Source organism: Populus trichocarpa, chromosome 2 (genome assembly GCF_000002775.5).
Source record: "Populus trichocarpa isolate Nisqually-1 chromosome 2, P.trichocarpa_v4.1, whole genome shotgun sequence".
NCBI classification, from domain to species: Eukaryota; Viridiplantae; Streptophyta; class Magnoliopsida; order Malpighiales; family Salicaceae; genus Populus; species Populus trichocarpa.
Window position 1 is genome coordinate 23,167,717 of NC_037286.2, and position 19,064 is coordinate 23,186,780.

Here is a 19,064-nt window from a genome sequence, read left to right on the forward strand (position 1 = left end):
TTTTTTTTTCTCATATAGTTAAAAAAAAAATTTCAGAAAAAAGTTATATTATTAAACTTTATAAAGTCCACGGACCTATATACATGTTTGTCTGGTTAACTTGGTTTACGGGTTTGACAAGTTTACCTTTTTTAAATTAGTTTTTTTTTTCATCCCTAGATATTGGGTTAATTGAGAATTCAGTTTCATAATTAGTTTTGTTGCCCCTTTTATGAGATTATCGTGATCTAAAAAAAACATCTCGGTATTGAGTTGGTGTTTGATTTCACAATCATCTATTTTTGTTATCATATAGTTAAATAAAAAATAGATTCGAAAAACAAAAACAAAATTATAATCCCAATGGAGTTCATAACCCAATTCAATGGTTTGACGTACTAGCCCGGTTTATCCGATTCACAGGTTTGACGAGTTTACCCACCGATAGGATATGCTTTTTTTTGTTTTTGGTCTTTTAATTATTTTTAATTTATTCATTTTTATTTCATCATTTAATATTGGATTGGCTGGGAAATAGACTGCATTATTGATTTTTGTTTGCTTTTTAGGGATAATTGTCTCAAATAAGTGTCTATTTTTAGGTTGTTGCTCAATTTTATGAGCATATATTTTTATCATATAATTAAATAAAAAAATTATAAAAAAGTTATTAAACTAATAGAGTCCATGACCCGGGTCGTGGAGGGGCGAAGTTAATCGAATCTGTTATTATCTCAATATTTTTTAAAAAAATTATCATCTTGAAGTTTTTTTTAAAACTAAATCATGATTTTATCGATCATCAGGTTGTATTTGAACATATAAAATCGATCAATTTAAGTCTAGCTAACTCTCACACGGTTTAATTAAAAACTTGAGTAAGATAAAGAGTTCAATCGGAAGATTTTAAAAATAATTCACTCGATTAAATTTAATAATACTATTAAACAATTCTTCGTATTTTTAATATTTTTTTAATAATTGTATTTTGTGTAAATTGACCAAACTGGTGATAAAACACTAGCCAATATACTTAGTTTACACGACCAAAGTTAAAATGGTGATATATATATTTTTTTATTTTAAAAAAAGTTAAATCGAGTTTCATTATGGTTTTGAATGAGTCAAATGAGTAACAAGGTGGATGGTTTATCGAGTTAACTCGGAAGGCTAGGCAAAAGGCATGATAGTGAGGAAGGTGACTGGTGACTTGATCCGCATCGAAAAAACCAACCGTGCAATTCACTGGAGTGAAAGGCATGAGGCTGTTTGGAGAGTCTCCAATATAATAAATACAGTATACCCACTTTTTAAAAGAGAAGAATAGCACAGAGAAATGGCAACATCATCTCTACACAGACTCTCCTCTCAAATCAACCGCATTCCTTCTCTCTCTCCCTTCACCAAATCCATCCTCACCCGCTCCTCCGCCACCACCACCTCCGCCGCCAAAGTCGCCGATAGAATCGTGAAGCTCTCAGCGATCGATCCGGACGGCCAGAAGCGAGAGATCGTGGGTCTTTCAGGTCATACTCTCCTCAAAGCCCTAACAAATAACGGCCTAATCGACCCAGCCTCGCATCGCCTGGAGGAGATCGAGGCTTGCTCCGCTGAATGCGAGGTCAACATCGCCCAGGAGTGGCTCGAGAAGCTGCCCCCGAGATCTTATGACGAGGAATATGTGCTGAAGAGGAATTCGAGAGCTAGGGTTTTGAACAAGCATTCAAGGTTGGGTTGTCAGGTTGTGCTTACCAAGGATCTCCAAGGTATGGTTGTTGCTGTCCCTGAGCCTAAGCCTTGGGATATTCCATAATTAGAATAATGCTGATTTAGTGGGGCTTCACAGCTTGTTTGTTTGGGATTAAATGATGAATAATGATAATTTAGTGGGGCTTGACAGCTTCTTGCTTGGGATTAAATGTTGAATAATGTGCACAATTGAAATGAATTCTTGTTTTGATTCAGTTGGATATTTGCAATATTTCCCTTCAATTGGGCGTCTTTTGAATTTATTTCTGCTGTTCTGATTCAGTTAAGGCTTGTGTTTTCTTTTGATTGCTAAGAAACTGTTGGATAGTAAAGGATATCCGGTGAATGTTATTTGTTGTTGCGGATATGAAAAAACTCAGTTGTAAGTTCTAGGCATTGATATTTATCGAAAATGTTGATGAGCAACGCTGGTTGGGTTTATAAACTTACCGAGTTACCTTGAAGTAGAGAAAGAGGTAGGAAAATTTAGAATCACCTGTCATCTGGATTATAAATTGGTTCAACTTTGTTCATTTAGCATATTGGTTGGAAGTAGATTTATTGAAGGGCCCTGTGTGTCTGTTTAATCAGGTTTCTTTTACAATAACCTTAAAACTTGAAATGACATTTTGGTTTAGAAATGCCATAGAAGCTCTGGAAATGGTTTTCTAACGAGGTTCCATCTTATACAGTTGCAGAGCTTGGGACTCTTGAGTTTTTTATATCTTTAAAGAGCAACTTGATAGAAATTCCTACTTTGGAGTGAGACTTTTACTTGTAGTGTTGGATTATGAGGTGTCCGTTAGAATAGTCAGCAAATGAAGGTAAAGTAGGTTGTATTCAAGAGAAGTGCTCCATACTGAGTTAAATGACCGAAATTTTCAAAGAGAAACTAGCATGTATTGAATTATTTCTTAAGACTTGATTGCTGCTTCTAAAGTTTATCTTAATCAACTAAAGTAAATTTTAGAATTTTTTATGATTTTTATCCATTGAAAGGGTTATGGAATTACTTGAGATTCTAACTTCTAAGTGGTGTTTTGACATTAACTGAGAAGTTCAAGATTCATAAAAAGTTTGAGATATCATAATTCTTAGTTTAGCATTGGAAATTCTGGTTGCGTGCACTTCTTTGAAGATGGGCCAACGTTTTTTATGCTATGGTGTGTGCTGCCAAAGAAGTCCTAGACAACATGGAGTTGTAAATCATGGGAATCCACATCAAGTAACTTCAAGCATGCACATGCCGGGGTTTCTCTTGGAGAGAACACTGGATGGGTTTAACCATGAGCATATTTCCTATGCAGTTGAGGGTAAAAGAAAAATTGTAAATTTCAAATTTGTGGGATTATCTCCTTATTAAGGCTTACCTCGGGCGAGCACCAAAGTCACTTAGCACAATCCAGTCTAGGAAGTTTCCATCTTGGTTGCTTGTGCTGTTGCAGGTTCCTAGGTTGCCTGTATTTTTAAGTTGGTGAAGATACAATGGTAAATCCCAGTTGCCAATAATATCTTCAAGTTATGGCAGTACAAATTGGATGAACTTGCGTGTGGATTTTTGGAAAGGTTGATCGTTTTGTGAGAATCAGTTTGGGATGTCCAAGAACCATAAATTGCCAGTTTACTTATTGGAAATCTTAATTTTATCACACAGAAAAGAAAGGTAATTAAGAATGTTTTAGGTATGAATAGGAAGAACGTCCTCTTTGTTTATCTATGGAGGTCATCCCATCTATTACACATTCTATTTATTTATTATTATTATTATTATTATATATTCTTTTTTATCTTGGGTTTTCGGTACTCGTTGGGATTTTAGTAGTTTCAGTCGTATATTTACACAGGGATTTGCATGAACAAAACTGACCTGGTAAGTTTGACGTCAATCTTATAGAGTATTAAGATAGTGTAAACTTTTATAAACAAATCAATGATTGACATATTGGAAAATATAAATCAATAAAATATATGACATACATTAAAACATCAAAATAACATGAAAAATAGTTTTAGAAGATAAACTATAACTTTAAAATAAAAATATATAGCTACCTTCTAAAATTAAACAAAAAAAAAAATATAATAAACCAAAAGATTATAGATTAAAACATATATAATTAAAATTAAATTTGTACACTAGAATACATTAACTTAAAAGAAAGTTAAATAATAATTTAAATTTTAAAGATGCTAAAAATCTTTTTCACAATTAATCTATATTATTAATTTTTCTAAACTAAACAAAGTCTAATATAAGAAGAATAAAACCTTAAAATTGTAAATAAAAGGTATATATATATATATTCAACAATGATATTTAGTTTATTATAACAAACATGCTAAACATAAGAATGTTTTGCAAGTAAAACCTAGAGTTCATACAAGTTTAAATCTATAAGCATGTAAAAGCATAATTAATAGCAGACATGGATATTTGCAATATGATTCTCAAGATTCAAACAACGCTACCTTGATTTAGATACAATTTTAAGTAAGATCTTTGGAATAAAAATTATATAACTCAAATATCTTTTAATAAGATGAATCTAAGTTCTAGATCTGAGAGGAAAATCATAGCATAAAAAGAAGAAGAAAAACACTAAAATTATGACACATACCATCAAGGTTGTTAAAAACGCTTTTTTGACACGACACGAAATATACAATATAAACTCGGATCGTAAACTCGAATCGTAAAATCGCAAGAAAAATATTTTAACTGATTATATATTGACAATTTCAGTCAAGTAGTAAATAATAATATAACACAATTAAAATAAAAGTGAAATAAACAATACAAATGTCCAAACACCTTAAAATACATAATTCAACTAAAAATTCATACATGGTTTAAATAACTTAAAAATGCGAAAAGAAAAAAAATAAGATTGAACAACTATGTTTTATTGATAGAGTTTCAGAACATTTTCTAGAAAACAGGTCTTGAAACACACTGCAGACAACTGGTGAGATGATACAACATTCTAAGTTATATCACCAACTTTAAAAAAAAATTAACAAAGACCAATACAGTGAACCCGTGACAACGAGAACAAAATGTACAAAATGACATCAATTTAATCTTATGCCAGCTCACCTTCCACCTTTTTTATGTTAGTAACAAGTCCTAGAAATAATATCCAAATATCCCACCAAGCAAGACATGTATTTCAAGTTCTCTCTGAGTCTTTGTCGTCTCTCTTTGTAGTTAACAAATGGTTAGTCTAAAACACAATATTTCTCTCTATATAAGTATTCCTATCTTTTATTTTACTCATTTGATTTCTCATCATCTATCTCTGTCTTCCCATGGTTTCGATCCTCCGATCATGCCTTCCCGGCCTAAAATACAGTATAAGGCTTTCTCATACCCAAGATCTTCTAATGCTGGTGCCAGTCTGCTAGGATTGAAAATTTGAGACTTGGGCAACGAGGAAAGGGGAGACTGAGGAGTGGAGACTATGTAGTGGAGTGTTAGGGGACTCAGACAGGGAGACAGTAAATTTTTTAACTTTTACGGGTTAAAACTCGAAATCGGTCAAACTCGGTCAAACTCGTAAAATCGATCCGATTTTATCGATTTTAACCGAGTTTGACCGATTTTGACCGATTTCGAGTTTTAACCCGATTTGACATGTTATATACATGTTGACTCGTAAAATCATAAGATTTTAAGAGTCAACTTGTGATTTTAACAACCTTGCATACCATAATATAGATTTTACTTTGGGCTCAAAACTCTACCCAGTAGAAATATGCTTAATTGGATTTACCTATAATTGTGCAGAATGTAGATGTAGTATCACACACACACATATATAAAACAATGCATCATGCACATACATAGAATGAATGTTGCATAAGATTCTTAAGTATACAAGAGAGCTTTTCTTTTCCTTTTCTTTTTGTTTGTTTAACTATGTTTTAAACTTATCTAATTTGCTAAAGGACTTAAAAAGATCAATTTTAATATTAATAAATTTGTTGTGAACAGGATAGCTTGATAAAGGTGATTCTTTTCTGGTCAATAAATTTTTATTTAATTGATTTAGTTTTTTTTAAAGCTAAATAGAGGATGTTTTGATGGTGAAAATAGGAATATTGAGGTTTTTATTATGTTTTTTTTGGATTGTTTAGGTGAAGATGGGTTTAGGGTTAGTTTGTTTACGCGGCTGCGGCTGTGTTTTAATTAAAACGCAGTCTGCAGCCGTTTGGTAACAAAAAATACACAGTTTACTGTGTATGGGCTCCACGTGTTTTTTGCGTTTGTCACGCAGAAAAGAAAAAGCAGCATTTTGCTGCTTTGTGTTTACTGTGCATGCTAATTGCACTGTACTGAACAGTGCAATTAGCATGAACAGTATATGCTAATTACACTGTTCCTGTGAACAGTGCAGAAAGTTGCACTGTTCACTTAAAAAACAGTGCAATTCTCTTGCACTGTTCACGTGAACAAGTTTTTTTTTTTTTTTTTTTTAAGGTGTAAATTTTTTTAATATTTTTTTTTAAAAAAACTACTTTAGATTAAATTACATTCACTCGTGCTATGATATTAACAATATTTTTTTTTGAAAATTTAGTGTAAAGTGAATTAAATTTACTCGCACTGTAATATTAATTTTATATCTGATAATATTTTATCTAATTTTATTACACGTATGAAAACTGTAGTTCTTATCGGATGAATTTTATACATAATAAAATTATAAATTGTTTAATAGAATAATAAAAAATATTTTATATATAGTATTATTTATTTTATGATGTAATAGGAGTAATTAATTCTACAATATTTAAATTTAAAACCATCAATATTAATATATATTTTTAAATTATTTTATAACCTCAATTTCAAAAGCATTCTTAACCAAACACATTAAACTAATTTTTTCAATCTCAATTTTAACCACAGTTTTAACCAAACACCTATTTTTTCAAACCAACTTCAATTAAAAGTATTTTTTATAAAACAATTTTTTTTCAAACCACAACCATAACTGTTACCGCAATACTAAACACACACTAAATCTGTGTTTTGGGTGCCATAAACTTTAATTTTTTTTATGTTTTAGTAGATAAGTGCTGTAAACTTTAATTTTTTTATGTTTTAATAGATAATATATTGTCTGTTTATTAAAAAAAATCCCAGAGGCCTGGGCTTTCAGGCTCAGCATCATATGGTCTTTTTTGAAAGATTAGGTGTGCAAGCATGATCTTGCAAACCTGCGCTCATAGGTTGTTCTTTGAAGCTCATGTACACCTAGACTTGATTCCTTAGACCCATCAAATAAAAGTATTGAGATGATTTTTAAATAAGTTTATTATGATAATATTAATAATTATTTTATTAATAATTATATATGAACATAATATGCATATTAAAAAAATTACACATGAATATTTAATAAGAATTAAATATTTATTTTAATTTTTTATATATAATTTTATCAAATTAATTTTATTTGTCATAAGAAATTCAAGAATTATCGAGACATGGTTTTTTTGTTTCCTTGATTGAAACTTGCTATTAAAATTATGATAAGTTTTCATTTTCAAAAGACTAGCTTCTAACAAAGAAGAAGATATGTTTTTGTCAAAAATACAATTCATGAATAAGGATGAGAGTTTTGATTAAAAAGATACATATTTTCCTCCGCAATTTAAACCATTAAATTTCTTATCAATATTTATTTTAATTTCTTTTTTATTAAAAAAAATCATGTTGCTAATTATACACAAGATATGTTTTTGTCAAAATAAAAAAGACATACTTGAATGAGAAAATGAGATTTTGACTAAAAATATACTTTTCTTCAAAATTCAAATCATTATATTTTTACTAATATTATCTATTCTAATGATCACAAAAATAAATAAAAATAGATTTTAAAAAAGCTCCACAACATCACGTGAGTACAATGGCTAATTAGAAACTAATTGTGTTTAACTGTTTCTTGATGGTATCATTAACAGAGTAAGGCTTTGGCATAAAATAGCAGGCCTTTAAGGCATATTTTTCAGACCCGGCCTGGTTCAAGGCCCGGGTTCTGGGTTTTGACCAGATTGTTCGGGTCAATTTTTTTTTAAAATTAAAACGATGTAGTAAAAAAAAAGCCAACGAATTGCAATCGGGTCGTTGACCAGATCTTGTCGAGTTAACCGGGTCACACCATGTTTTTTCTTTCCCTATATCTTTTTCAACCCAGTCCGGTTCCAGTCTCGAGTCAGCCGGGTCACGGATCGACTCGCTAGGATCGGATTTCAAAACTATGCGCCGGGGGGGTATTTTCTTAGATGGACATTGTTTACTTGTAATCCTCAAAGCTTTGTTGCACTCATAGCTTATGCTTTCTACACTAGCAACTCTAATGACAGTCTTGTCTTGACTCCTCTCTATCAATTGTGATATACAAAGACAATTTAACCCAAGTTAATGATTATCTATTCGAAACAATTTGAATATGATTTTTTTTTTAACAATTATATTATTGAATAAAATATAATATTTTCAAATACAATTTAAAATTCAATCTAAATCCTACCTACAATGTATATATTAGTACCATATAAATATATTTGTAAAAAATTTATATTTTTAAATTTAATATAATATATAAATACTTCAATATTAATATAATACGGGCGTGTACATATATATTATATTAAATATTAAATAATATTTTATCTAAATAATTATCTGAAACTCAAACTCAATAGATAAAACATTAATATATAATGTTTTTACAAAATAGATAATATATAATAAAAAATTTATCCATAGACACTCATTGCCATATTTAACTATCATATCTATATGTAAGCATTTTATATATTTTTTTATTATATTTAATTTAAATATTGATTTAAAATTTATTAAGCTACACACACACACATATTTTAATATCTACCAAACATACTCGATACTTTATTCTTCTCTTAACACTTGAAAGTTGAATCTTCAATTTTTAACCCCAACAAAACACAACCTAAAACTGTCAACCGTCTTAAACTAAAAAACCTTATATGTTAGTGCGAGTGCTGTGGACATAGTTTTTAGATCCGGTCCGGTTCAAGGCTCAGGTTCCGGGTTTTGACCGGATCGCTCGGGTCAATTATTTTTTTTGAAATCAAAACGACGTCGTTTTAGTTAAAAAACAAAAGTCAATGGGTTGTAACCAGATTTTTGACCGGGTATTACCGGGTCAACCGGATCGCCAGTCAACCTGCCAGGTTATATCGGGTTTTTTTTCTCCTATTTTTTTTAATCCGGTCCGGTTCTATTCCCGGGTAACCCGCCAGGCCGGCTAGATTTCAAAATTATGGCTGCGGGTGCACCCATGTTGTCAAATAAAATGATGCTTTTTACTTGAAAAATGCAGGTACAACTACACTCCCGATCACGATACTAAGCTATTGATTGGTTTTGCTTTCAAATAGAAGCCGGTTAAATTTTGAAAAAAAAATATTTAAAATTAATTTTTTATATATATTTCTAATTATTTTAATATATTAATATCAAAAATAATTTTTTAAAAACAATTATTATTACAATACCTGCTGAATATAGTCTAAAAACAAGCTTTCTATTACCTAACCTCTAGAAACAAGCTAGCTATTACCTAACCTCAATTTTATTACACTATTAATAACCTAAGACAACAGACTAGGTTTTTTACACTATTAATAACCTAAGACAAGAAACCAGGTCTACCCCAATAATAGTAATGCCACCACACAACTTTGCTATTTAGAAGGTAATCAACAACTTCTATATACAAAATCATAGAAAGCAACAAAAATAGCTCGAACTTATCAAACAAGCAATGATCCAACGATGGTAGAGGAGAGTTTCTCCTGTTTTTTAGACCCCTCTTGCTTTCTCATTCATTCTATGTAACCACTCTACGTTTCTGTTTGTCTCCTTAATTTCTCTAACGTTAAATTTTCCTTTGTTTAATTTATGAACCCTACACCAATTGCTTAAGATCTCATCACCTCTCTTTTAGTCCTGTCTTTTTTCTTTTTGTCTCTTCTCTTGATTTTTCTTTGAAGTAATTCTCTCCAGCTAGCTAGCTAGCTAGCTAGGATTGGAAAACAAAAGGGATTTCCCATCTGTTGTTGCTCAAGGTTTTAGGTGTCTGTATCGAGAAAATATGGATCCGGCAGAGCTACGTCGGGTATTTCAAATGTTTGATAAGAATGGAGATGGGCAGATCACAAAGAAGGAACTAAGTGACTCGCTAAAAAACTTGGGTATCTATATACCCGATAAGGATTTGATCCAAATGATTGAGAAGATAGATGTCAATGGAGATGGTTACGTAGACATTGAAGAGTTCGGGGCATTGTATCAAACGATAATGGACGAGAGGGACGAGGAGGAGGACATGAGAGAAGCATTCAACGTGTTCGATCAAAATGGAGATGGTTTTATCACAGTGGAGGAGTTGAAGTCAGTTTTGTCATCCTTGGGGCTAAAACAGGGAAGAACTTTAGAGGATTGCAAGAGAATGATAAAAAAGGTGGATGTGGATGGAGATGGCATGGTTAACTTCAGGGAGTTCAAGCAAATGATGAAAGGAGGTGGATTTGCTGCCCTAGGTTCAAGTTGATATTAATATTCATAGAATGTGTTATTATCATTATTATTATTATTATATAGGAGACCCTTTAATTTGCAGGACACAACTGTTACCTCTTGTATGATTTTATTTGAAAGAATATACACTATATGTGTCTCTTCATTGGGTTTTCCATATGGAGTATGTATACCCTTTTTATTTTTGTTTGTTTTTATGTGATGTTCTTTCTTTTGTTGATGTTAAATTATTAAATTTTTTTACAGAATAAGATTATATTCATCTCTCCAATATGATTGAAAATATAGGTTCAATTTCATGATAGAATTAGTAGAATTTTATTTTAAAAAAAGAAAATGAACCCTAAAGAAGAGAACCAGCAAGAATTCTTGCTATAGATGAACAATACTGCTAGAATAATTTTGTTGCCTTTTTTTCATGTGGTTGTTCTTAATTAAATTAAGAAAAAAGTAAGAAATATGGGAGTTGTAATAATATTCAGATGGCTACCAAAACAGTCTGTTTAGAGCAAGCTCTTGTGATCTGCCTTCAATGTATGGCGCGATAGAATTAATAGAGGGAATGTGCTAGATATCCATGAAGAGAGCACAATAATCATGTACAGAGGGAAGAACTACTCCCAGGCACCAGCAGAGATTATGTCACCTAGGGCCACTCTCTCCATAAAGAAGGTTGTTTTGCCTTTTCATTTTATTTTCTAAGGCTTTAATGAAAGATTATGAAACTGTGCTTGGATGAATATCCATTGTCATTTCATCAGGTCTTCATGTAGAAACCACGCAAAGGCACACACCCCAGCAGAGCTTAAAAGACCTCACATCTTGCCTTCCCTATGCTAATTTTTTCTCTCCTCTTGAGCCCTATATGCAGCTTTGGATATGTCAAAATGCAGAGATGGTCTAAGGGCTGTCAAGAGGTACATACCAGCACTCCAACAGGACCTTGAGTTGCTTCAAGCACGGGCTGAAGGAAAAGTTGGAAATAGAAGTACTGGAGCTGCCAAAGAAACCCCTGAGACTGGCATTGATGGTGCAGAATCTAGGAGCATTCCAAGCAGCTATTGAAGAATTCAGAAAAGTTGAAAGAAATCATTGATAGGAAAGAGAGGAAGGCTCTGAAGATTGTCGTGGTCTGGATGACCATCAGATTTGAAGATCTATCAGACATTTTTATGACTGTCTCTGACACAGAAACGGATGAGATAGAAAAACGTCCACCTTATTTGGAAGAGTTTGACAAGTTCTCAGTTGAAGCTAATGGAGAGCCTGAAGAATGAGGCTCACCTGCCTCAAATATCTCTAGACTCGAAAAAGGCACTGACATCGGGGGAAGATGCAGTAGATATCAGACAAGGTAAGGGTTTCAAAATCCAGATAATTCAGAATAAGGTTTTGTTTTTTTTTTTATTGTTGTTGTTGTTATATTAATTATGGGTCAATTAAATCTACTCTGTGTAGCGAAGAAAGATGATCTTTTAACGCAAGAATCTTGATAACTATATATATATATATATAAAGTTTTATTTGGTAAATTTGAAGACTTATTTTTATAGAAAAAATATAATAAATATGTAAAAAAACACTAAATTTTAATAATAAAATTATTTTTTCTTGTTTAAGAATAGTAATTGTGAATCCTTTATTATTTATATCTTATAAATCTTGTCTCTTTACTTGAAAAAAAGGGGTGAAGAGTTATTTTATCCTTCTAGTATTAATATAAGATAAATATTATTTACACATGTAATTAACAAGGATAAATATTTCTAATATAAATATTAATGTGAAATATATAAGGGCGTTGCCTGGACTCCAGAAATGCTAGGTGTGAGCCTGGTATTTAGGCCTAGGCATGGTGTATGGGCCATAGGCAAGCCTGCCCTAAGCTTAGGTGTAGGGCTTGAACGCACAAGATCCAGGCGCGTGCCTAGGCTCAGACTTGATGATTGAGCCCGCAGGTGCTCATGAGCTTGGGCTGGAAAAGGTTTTAAAGATTTTTTAGGGTCTGGATCATCATTAAAATGAGCTTCGGCCCACCCTAAAAATTGTTAGAAAATACTGATAAAATTATAGTCCATAGGTTCATCGCATGTTTCCCATGCATCTTTCTCATTTATAGAAAAAGAAGAGATAAGAGATGACTGATTTATTCTAGTGGTCATCATTCCAAACCATAAGTTTACTATGCTTTCTTGCAATTACAATTATTGATACTTAACTTAACTTGAAAATATATTAAAATAATTTTATTATTTTTTTAAAAAATTTATTTTTGACATCAACACATCAAAATAATTCAAAAATACAAATAAATAATTTGAAACAAAAAAAATTCAAAATTTTTTTGAAACGCGGTTCAACCGCACTTCCAAACACACCAAAAAAAAGGAGAGAGAGATACAATAAAAGGAGAGAATTATTAGTTCTAGTTCATACATGAAAAATATCATGTTTGTAGTATTATAGTTCATAGCGTTTTTCAAAAATACTTTTTAATTAAAAATATATTAAATTGATATTTGTTTTTTTTAGATTCGTTTTTAATATAAACACACAAAAATCATTCAAAAACAAAAAAAAATCTATTTAATAGCTTTTCAAATAAAAAGTAATTTAAAATGCACTTTAAAAAATAAATTATATTGGAAAAACAAACAGTAAGCTAGCAATATTTGATGGGTGTCATTTTTTTCTTTCTGGTTTAGAAATTTGTGCGAACATTATGTTGTAGCTTTTATGATTTGAGTCCAGCAATTTCGAGCTAATGTTTGCCTCTTACACATTTCCTGCTGTTAGATTGAAACAGATTTCAGGATGTTTTACTCCAAAGCATTTACTGATCTTCCAGTATTCTTACAATTATTACCTCTGTAACCAAAATTCTTTTCGAGCCTCCAAAAGCATCCATCACCACCGTGGCATCTTCTCCGGTATGTCAAAACCTTGTAGCCAAGAAGCATTGGTCAGAACGGTTAACACTCTCGTCTGGCTTGCAGAGTTACCTACACTTGCACATCATGATGGATTCAGTGATTTTGTTGTCCTGCTATATAAAAAAAAATGTGCTAGCTACCGTAACAGAGGGAGTCTTCGCCTGTTAGTTGCATGGACCAGTGGTAGCCTTGGCCCTTGGATATTCTAGGAATGGCAGTCCACACAGAGGAACTGTCAATTATCAAAAGATAATAACTACTCTCGAAATAGACTCGGTTTAGCGGTTTGTCAAGGTTCAAAATCAAAGTGCATGGTATTCTTAATGATCCAAGTTAAATTTGAGTAAACGTACTGGTAAAAAAGCAACAAGGAAAAGAATGGGCAAACTGTTTATTCTAGACATATTTGCAATCCGAATCCTCCATATCATTTTCAAGTTCTTTCACATTGTTAACAATATCCTGAACTTTATTTGACAAATGAATAGTATGTTCCTCAACATATGACAACACCATGCGTAATTGTTCCTGGTAAGCGGCACACCTACGTTTACATCGTTGCTTCTCATTGTTTAGCTCAATAGTCAGTTCTCGAATTCTTCGATCCTTTTCATCCTGGGAAACAAAATATCTTTTAAACAGGAAACAAGTCAAATAGGCTAGAGAAAAATGCTAAATAAGCAAGGGAAATATTTGCCTTCAGTGGTTCATATGCTTAGGCAATAACTCATCTTCCTAGCACTGAAGGTTATGATAAAAGGAGAACGATGAATGTTCACCAATCTTTGCTCAAAATTCATCTTCTAACCTAGGTATTTACACAATAGTTACAACAACAGTATGCATCCACTACAACATCCAGTTCTTATCAAACACATGCCCCCCTGATTGACTGTGCCTAAAAAGCTCAAACACCAAGCTGAGACTACTCTAAGTTAGTCTGCTGAAAGACTGGACATCAACTTTATAAGCTTAATTACCACTGAAGCACATAATTTTAGGACTGTAGCACTGAATCGAATTGCTTGTGACAAATTACAACAAATAGTTCAATCATATAAATGTTGTATACAGCTTTACTCTATAGTCTAAACATCTTATGAGGTCTTTGCACTTGCAATGACAGAGCTAGTGAGGTTCTAACTTAGGGGTGTGTCTTCAATACTGTGGTTGAATACAGAATATATTCAAGCAAACATTGAGGTTAAGAAAAACTGGAGATATGGTGGTATGGTGTCACAGGCGAAAGCAGGCAGAAGAATGCTGTATGGAAAGTGCCTTTAGAGAAAACATACCTCACTGACCAAACTTTTTGCAGATCCTCGCCATGGTACTTTACTAGGAGACATCAATGCATGATTGTGCTCTGCAATGAATTTGGTAACAACCCACGTAATCCCATCTTTTAAAGCAAGTCTTAACATTGCTTGACAGCCTTCACGGGTTACAGGTGGTGGACGAAGAACTCTATCTTTCCTGTATACATATTTCTTTTCACGAAATCCTTCTTTCGAACAAACAAAATCCTGACCAATGACCATATTATTTATTCGAGAACGCCGGTTATGATGGATACGCACAGTAAATCCTGTCCGCCTTCCATAAGCAATATAAAATTCTCGTGCATCATCTCTTGACTTGAACTCCATGCCAATGCAGGGTTCCATAGCATCATTTATTGAACCTAAAGTTTCACTAGACTGTTCTATAATCTTGTCAACCTCGTCCATGCATAATTCAATATTTTCTGAAAGTTCATCGTCCACAAACTCATTTTCATCATAATTTTCAACAACAAAACAACTTTCGGTTTCGTCCAAATCAAATGCTTGCTTAGAAGTGCTGTCCATTGTACTCTTCAAATTTAGACAAATCTATCCATCCATCCATCCATCAACTACATACAGATGAAACCAAAATAAAATCACTCCAATTACTAAATTATTTTGGAGGATAAATAATTTATAAAATTCAGCCTTTCAGCTGAAAAAAGAGAAGAAAAAAAGAAGTAAAAGAAACACAATACTTAGTATAGAACAATCCCTCCTATACTCAGCTTTCATTTTAAAGGCAAAGGCTAAACAATATATGTCTTAAGTCAATATATATATTGAAAACACAGTGAAATAACCTATGGTTACATTCTAGCTAATTTTCTAATCTAGAAAATTCCCTCTTTCTTTTCTCGGTAACCAAACGGAAAAGGTTTGTAAATAACTTTTTTTTTTAAGAAAAAAAGGGATGAAAATGAAGGCGGTGATGAGCTTACCAGCAGAAGCAGTAGAAACCCTAGGATGGCAGAGTGTTGAAGAGGCAGCTCCAACATGATGCACCGCTGGTGTATGCGATCGATCACCTCCTTTTGTCTTTTTATCTAGCGGGCTGGGCTTCTTAGGGCCACTGCCACCTTCAATTTTAATTTCACTTGCCCTAGCCCAACTCACAGAAAAAATAAATAACGTTTCTTTTTAAAATCACCACCAAGTTCTAGTGCATTTGGCATGGATTAAATCTTTTTTTATTTGAATTTTTTTTATTTTTTTATTAAAATTAGATTTTTTTTAATATTTTTATATCAAAACATATTAATATCAAAAATAATTTTTTAAAAATAAAAAAATATTATTTTAATATATTTTTAAATAAAAAACACTCTAATAAAAAATAACTGACAATATTCTCATTCCTTCCCCTGCAGTGCATTGAAGAAAGTTGCTGTGTGGTTGAACCTGAGATGCATTGCAGCTAGTATATAACCGAAAGAAGTACATTATTTGACCATAAAAGCAGGTAAAACATATTCTTTTTTGCCTCCAGGACCGTAGAAAATAATGATCGTTTCTTCTGTGCCGCTAACCATGACATGGCTCATCACTATTCCAGCATTGATCCTAAGCACCTATAGTGTTAAGTTATCACACAAACATTACAGAAATCATGAGACGGCTTAGCCAACATATCTCTAAGAGTTTGCTGGAGAAGATTACTATACAACTGGAAGAATCCCAACAATCAATTCATGCTGGTTCATCAATTAAGGTTATTTTGAGCACCAACATAGAGCTGTGTCCAGAAGTGTACATTTCAGCTCTGGGCAGGCATAATGGCAATAGCCACGAATTCCAAAGCATGGCTTGAGGGCCTAGCTTCATTTTGTTATCTACCAGCTGACAGAGAAAGAGAGAATTTAGATATCATAACCAGCATACATGCGATTGTGTGAGTGGATATGCCTTAGACAGTGTGCTTTACATTGCATATAATGAATAATGCTACAAGGCCGAATCCTAAAACATCTTGAGCAAAATAAAGTGATTCTGTGGCATTTTCTGAATGATCAAAAGCTTTCATGACCAGAAGTAAATACTAACGTTAAACGCCAGGACTATCTACGGCGGGAAAAGTTTTGCACTTCTGATTCAACTTTCCTGACGTTGTCAACAATAAGTTGAATTTTTGAAGCCAGTTCTTCTGTTTGCTCCTCAATGCTATTCATAAAACTGACTAGTTTTTCACGATAAGTTGCGCATAAATGGTCCTGATGCTCCAACTCTTTCGTAAGCTCTTCAATTTTCTTATCCTTGTCACCCTACATGCTCGAAAAAAGCAAACAATTTGCTAAGGAAACTGAATCAAATCACAGTAAGAATGTGAAACTCTACATAAATGTTTTGTGATTGCTAGTTCTGCCAACACAAGGAGCCACCAGTGAAGGATCAATAGACTGTCCACCCATACTACAAATGTGGTGGCCAACTAGAGACATCCCAGCAATGATCGCACTCATAAAGCAAAAATGGTTAAAAACTCTGCAAATCGTCTAGCTTTCATTTATCCTGATGCAATGATTTAATTTCACGAAAACACAGAGCATAGATTAATGCATACAGCTGCTGAAAGCCTGAAACACTCAATAAAGGCAGTGGGTGTAGTACAATTAAGAGCTGCATCCAACAAAGTGAGTGATAATTAACGGATGTAAGAACAGCAAATAAGAGTTTTAGATATAGTTAATGGCATGGCTAAGAGTAAAATGCAATACAACAACACGGCCTTTTGGAGCAAGGACTGCAAATAGAACATCCTGTCATACTGAGATGATGGTAAGCCTAAGGCCACCATATACCAGTCAAAACTTTTAACAGTACTTGATTCAGAAAGAAAAGGAGTCTTTTTACACACGCGAGTAGTTTTCCGGTTTCTTTAAGCATTAAGAACGATAGAAAAATGCAAATCACGGAACCACTACATGACGGGGATAATCATTATATACATGTAAGCCAAAACCTAACCCTCCCCACTAAACACTCTTAGGAGCAGCTAAATAGAGAAAGCAAGAGCTGTCTCCACAGCGAGATCCGTAATTGAAGCAATAGAAATGTACATACTCTAGCAGCGATTGGGATTTCAAAGAAAATTCCGGAAACAACTAGAGTTATTAATTACATATATGCAATTCATGTATTCCCATTTAGCACCGCTATAAAGAGTAATTCATGTATTCGCATTTAGCACACTACAAGGGATACAAACAAGAACATATTTCTAATATATAAACAAACTTAATGACTGTTGAAAACACAAATTATGAACAATCAAACAAGGTATGGTAGAGATACTAACCGATGAAGAGAACCCAGAAGCAGTAACAACCAAAGGATGATTATGATCCTTTTCAAATCTAGTAACGACCCATTTACCAGACTTGTCCATTTTAACCAAGATGGTTGCTTTGCAACCTTCTCGCGCACTGGGCCTTGGCTTCTTGTCCGGACCAGGACCAACTATAGTCCTATTATTTGGAGAAAAACCCTGTTTGTTACATCCAAGACGACGAGCAAGAGTTCTCCCATCAATCCCAGAACGACGACGCTGCATAACACGCACAACAAATCCTAGCCGTCTAGCATACTCTGAGTAGAACTTCCTGGCAGCATCTTCAGATTCAAACTCCATACCAACACAAGGTTCTACAATTCCAGCTTCTTCTTCTTCTTCGACATCCACTGCAACGATAATTAATTAAAACAGCAGCAATAATCTCTTATTAAAAAAAAAGACTAAAAATCTTTTGAAAAGATAAAACTCATTTGATATCCGGCATTAATGGTAAGCTCCATCGATCGATGGGTCGAAATTGGGCAGTTGGGTAGAGGAGAGAAAGAGAGGCAACTTACTGAGAATCGAAAGAGAGAGAGCGGAGTTGAGGCATCCAAATTGAGAGTAGCCAAGCGATCTTCTTGTGAAATCAGTAGTAGTGTATGTGTTCCATTGATATTAAAATTACCACGCGTCCATTAATTTTAACAAAATTAATTGACTGAGAGATTAAAGAATAATAACAAATGAAAAGTTATACTTCATTAATTTTTCTATCCAAGGGTATGATTGAGAAACCGGACCAACACATCCCGGTTTTAAAACCCAGGTGAACCTTAGCCAAACTTCGAGTCATGAATTAAAAAATTTAATCCTAAAATAAATAATATCTTTTCATTAAAATAAATCAATTAGTGAAGGACTAGTTTTAGCATGGTCGTGATAGGATCATAAATTAAACTAAGTTTTTAATTATATCAGTCAGATTTCTTTTTCTTTTTATTTTCTTTAATCTAATTATTTAAGATTTTGAGTCAGCCTATCAAGTTGGTTAAGAATTTTTTTTTATTAATATGGATGTTCGGGTTAGCTTGTTATTTTTTTACTAATTTTACAAATTTTAAAATTAATAATTATATAAATTTCTAGTAAATTTTTAAAAAATTCAAACTTATAATTATTAAAAAATTAATTCAAGATTTGAC

At 32.8% G+C, this 19,064-nt stretch overlaps 4 protein-coding genes across 4 annotated transcripts; 2 read left to right on the plus strand and 2 right to left on the minus strand.

Moving 5' to 3' along the window:
* The first annotated feature begins 1,182 nt into the window (after positions 1 to 1,182).
* Positions 1,183 to 1,991, plus strand: LOC7462454 (uncharacterized). Its single transcript, XM_002301731.4, has one exon. It carries the CDS (start codon positions 1,316 to 1,318, stop codon positions 1,790 to 1,792), a length of 477 nt encoding a protein of 158 aa, XP_002301767.1. The 5' UTR covers positions 1,183 to 1,315; the 3' UTR covers positions 1,793 to 1,991.
* A 7,501-nt stretch (positions 1,992 to 9,492) lies between these two features.
* On the plus strand, positions 9,493 to 10,547 carry LOC7488613 (calmodulin-like protein 3). The gene has a single exon (XM_024595214.2). The coding sequence runs from the start codon at positions 9,882 to 9,884 to the stop codon at positions 10,338 to 10,340; it is 459 nt and encodes a 152-aa protein (XP_024450982.1). The 5' UTR covers positions 9,493 to 9,881; the 3' UTR covers positions 10,341 to 10,547.
* Positions 10,548 to 13,631: 3,084 nt separating this feature from the next.
* On the minus strand, positions 13,632 to 15,833 carry LOC7488615 (protein FAR1-RELATED SEQUENCE 8). The gene is made up of 3 exons (XM_002302984.4): positions 15,530 to 15,833; positions 14,556 to 15,157; positions 13,632 to 13,875 (listed from the first exon to the last, which is right to left on the minus strand). Exons 2-3 carry the CDS (start codon positions 15,108 to 15,110, stop codon positions 13,657 to 13,659), a joined length of 774 nt encoding a protein of 257 aa, XP_002303020.1. The 5' UTR covers positions 15,111 to 15,157; positions 15,530 to 15,833; the 3' UTR covers positions 13,632 to 13,656.
* A 147-nt stretch (positions 15,834 to 15,980) lies between these two features.
* On the minus strand, positions 15,981 to 18,612 carry LOC7462455 (protein FAR1-RELATED SEQUENCE 5). The gene is made up of 4 exons (XM_002302985.4): positions 18,438 to 18,612; positions 17,884 to 18,266; positions 16,632 to 16,849; positions 15,981 to 16,427 (listed from the first exon to the last, which is right to left on the minus strand). Coding segments are annotated over exons 1-3 (588 nt in total). The 5' UTR covers positions 18,439 to 18,612; the 3' UTR covers positions 15,981 to 16,427; positions 16,632 to 16,645.
* Between the last annotated feature and the right edge of the window lie 452 nt (positions 18,613 to 19,064).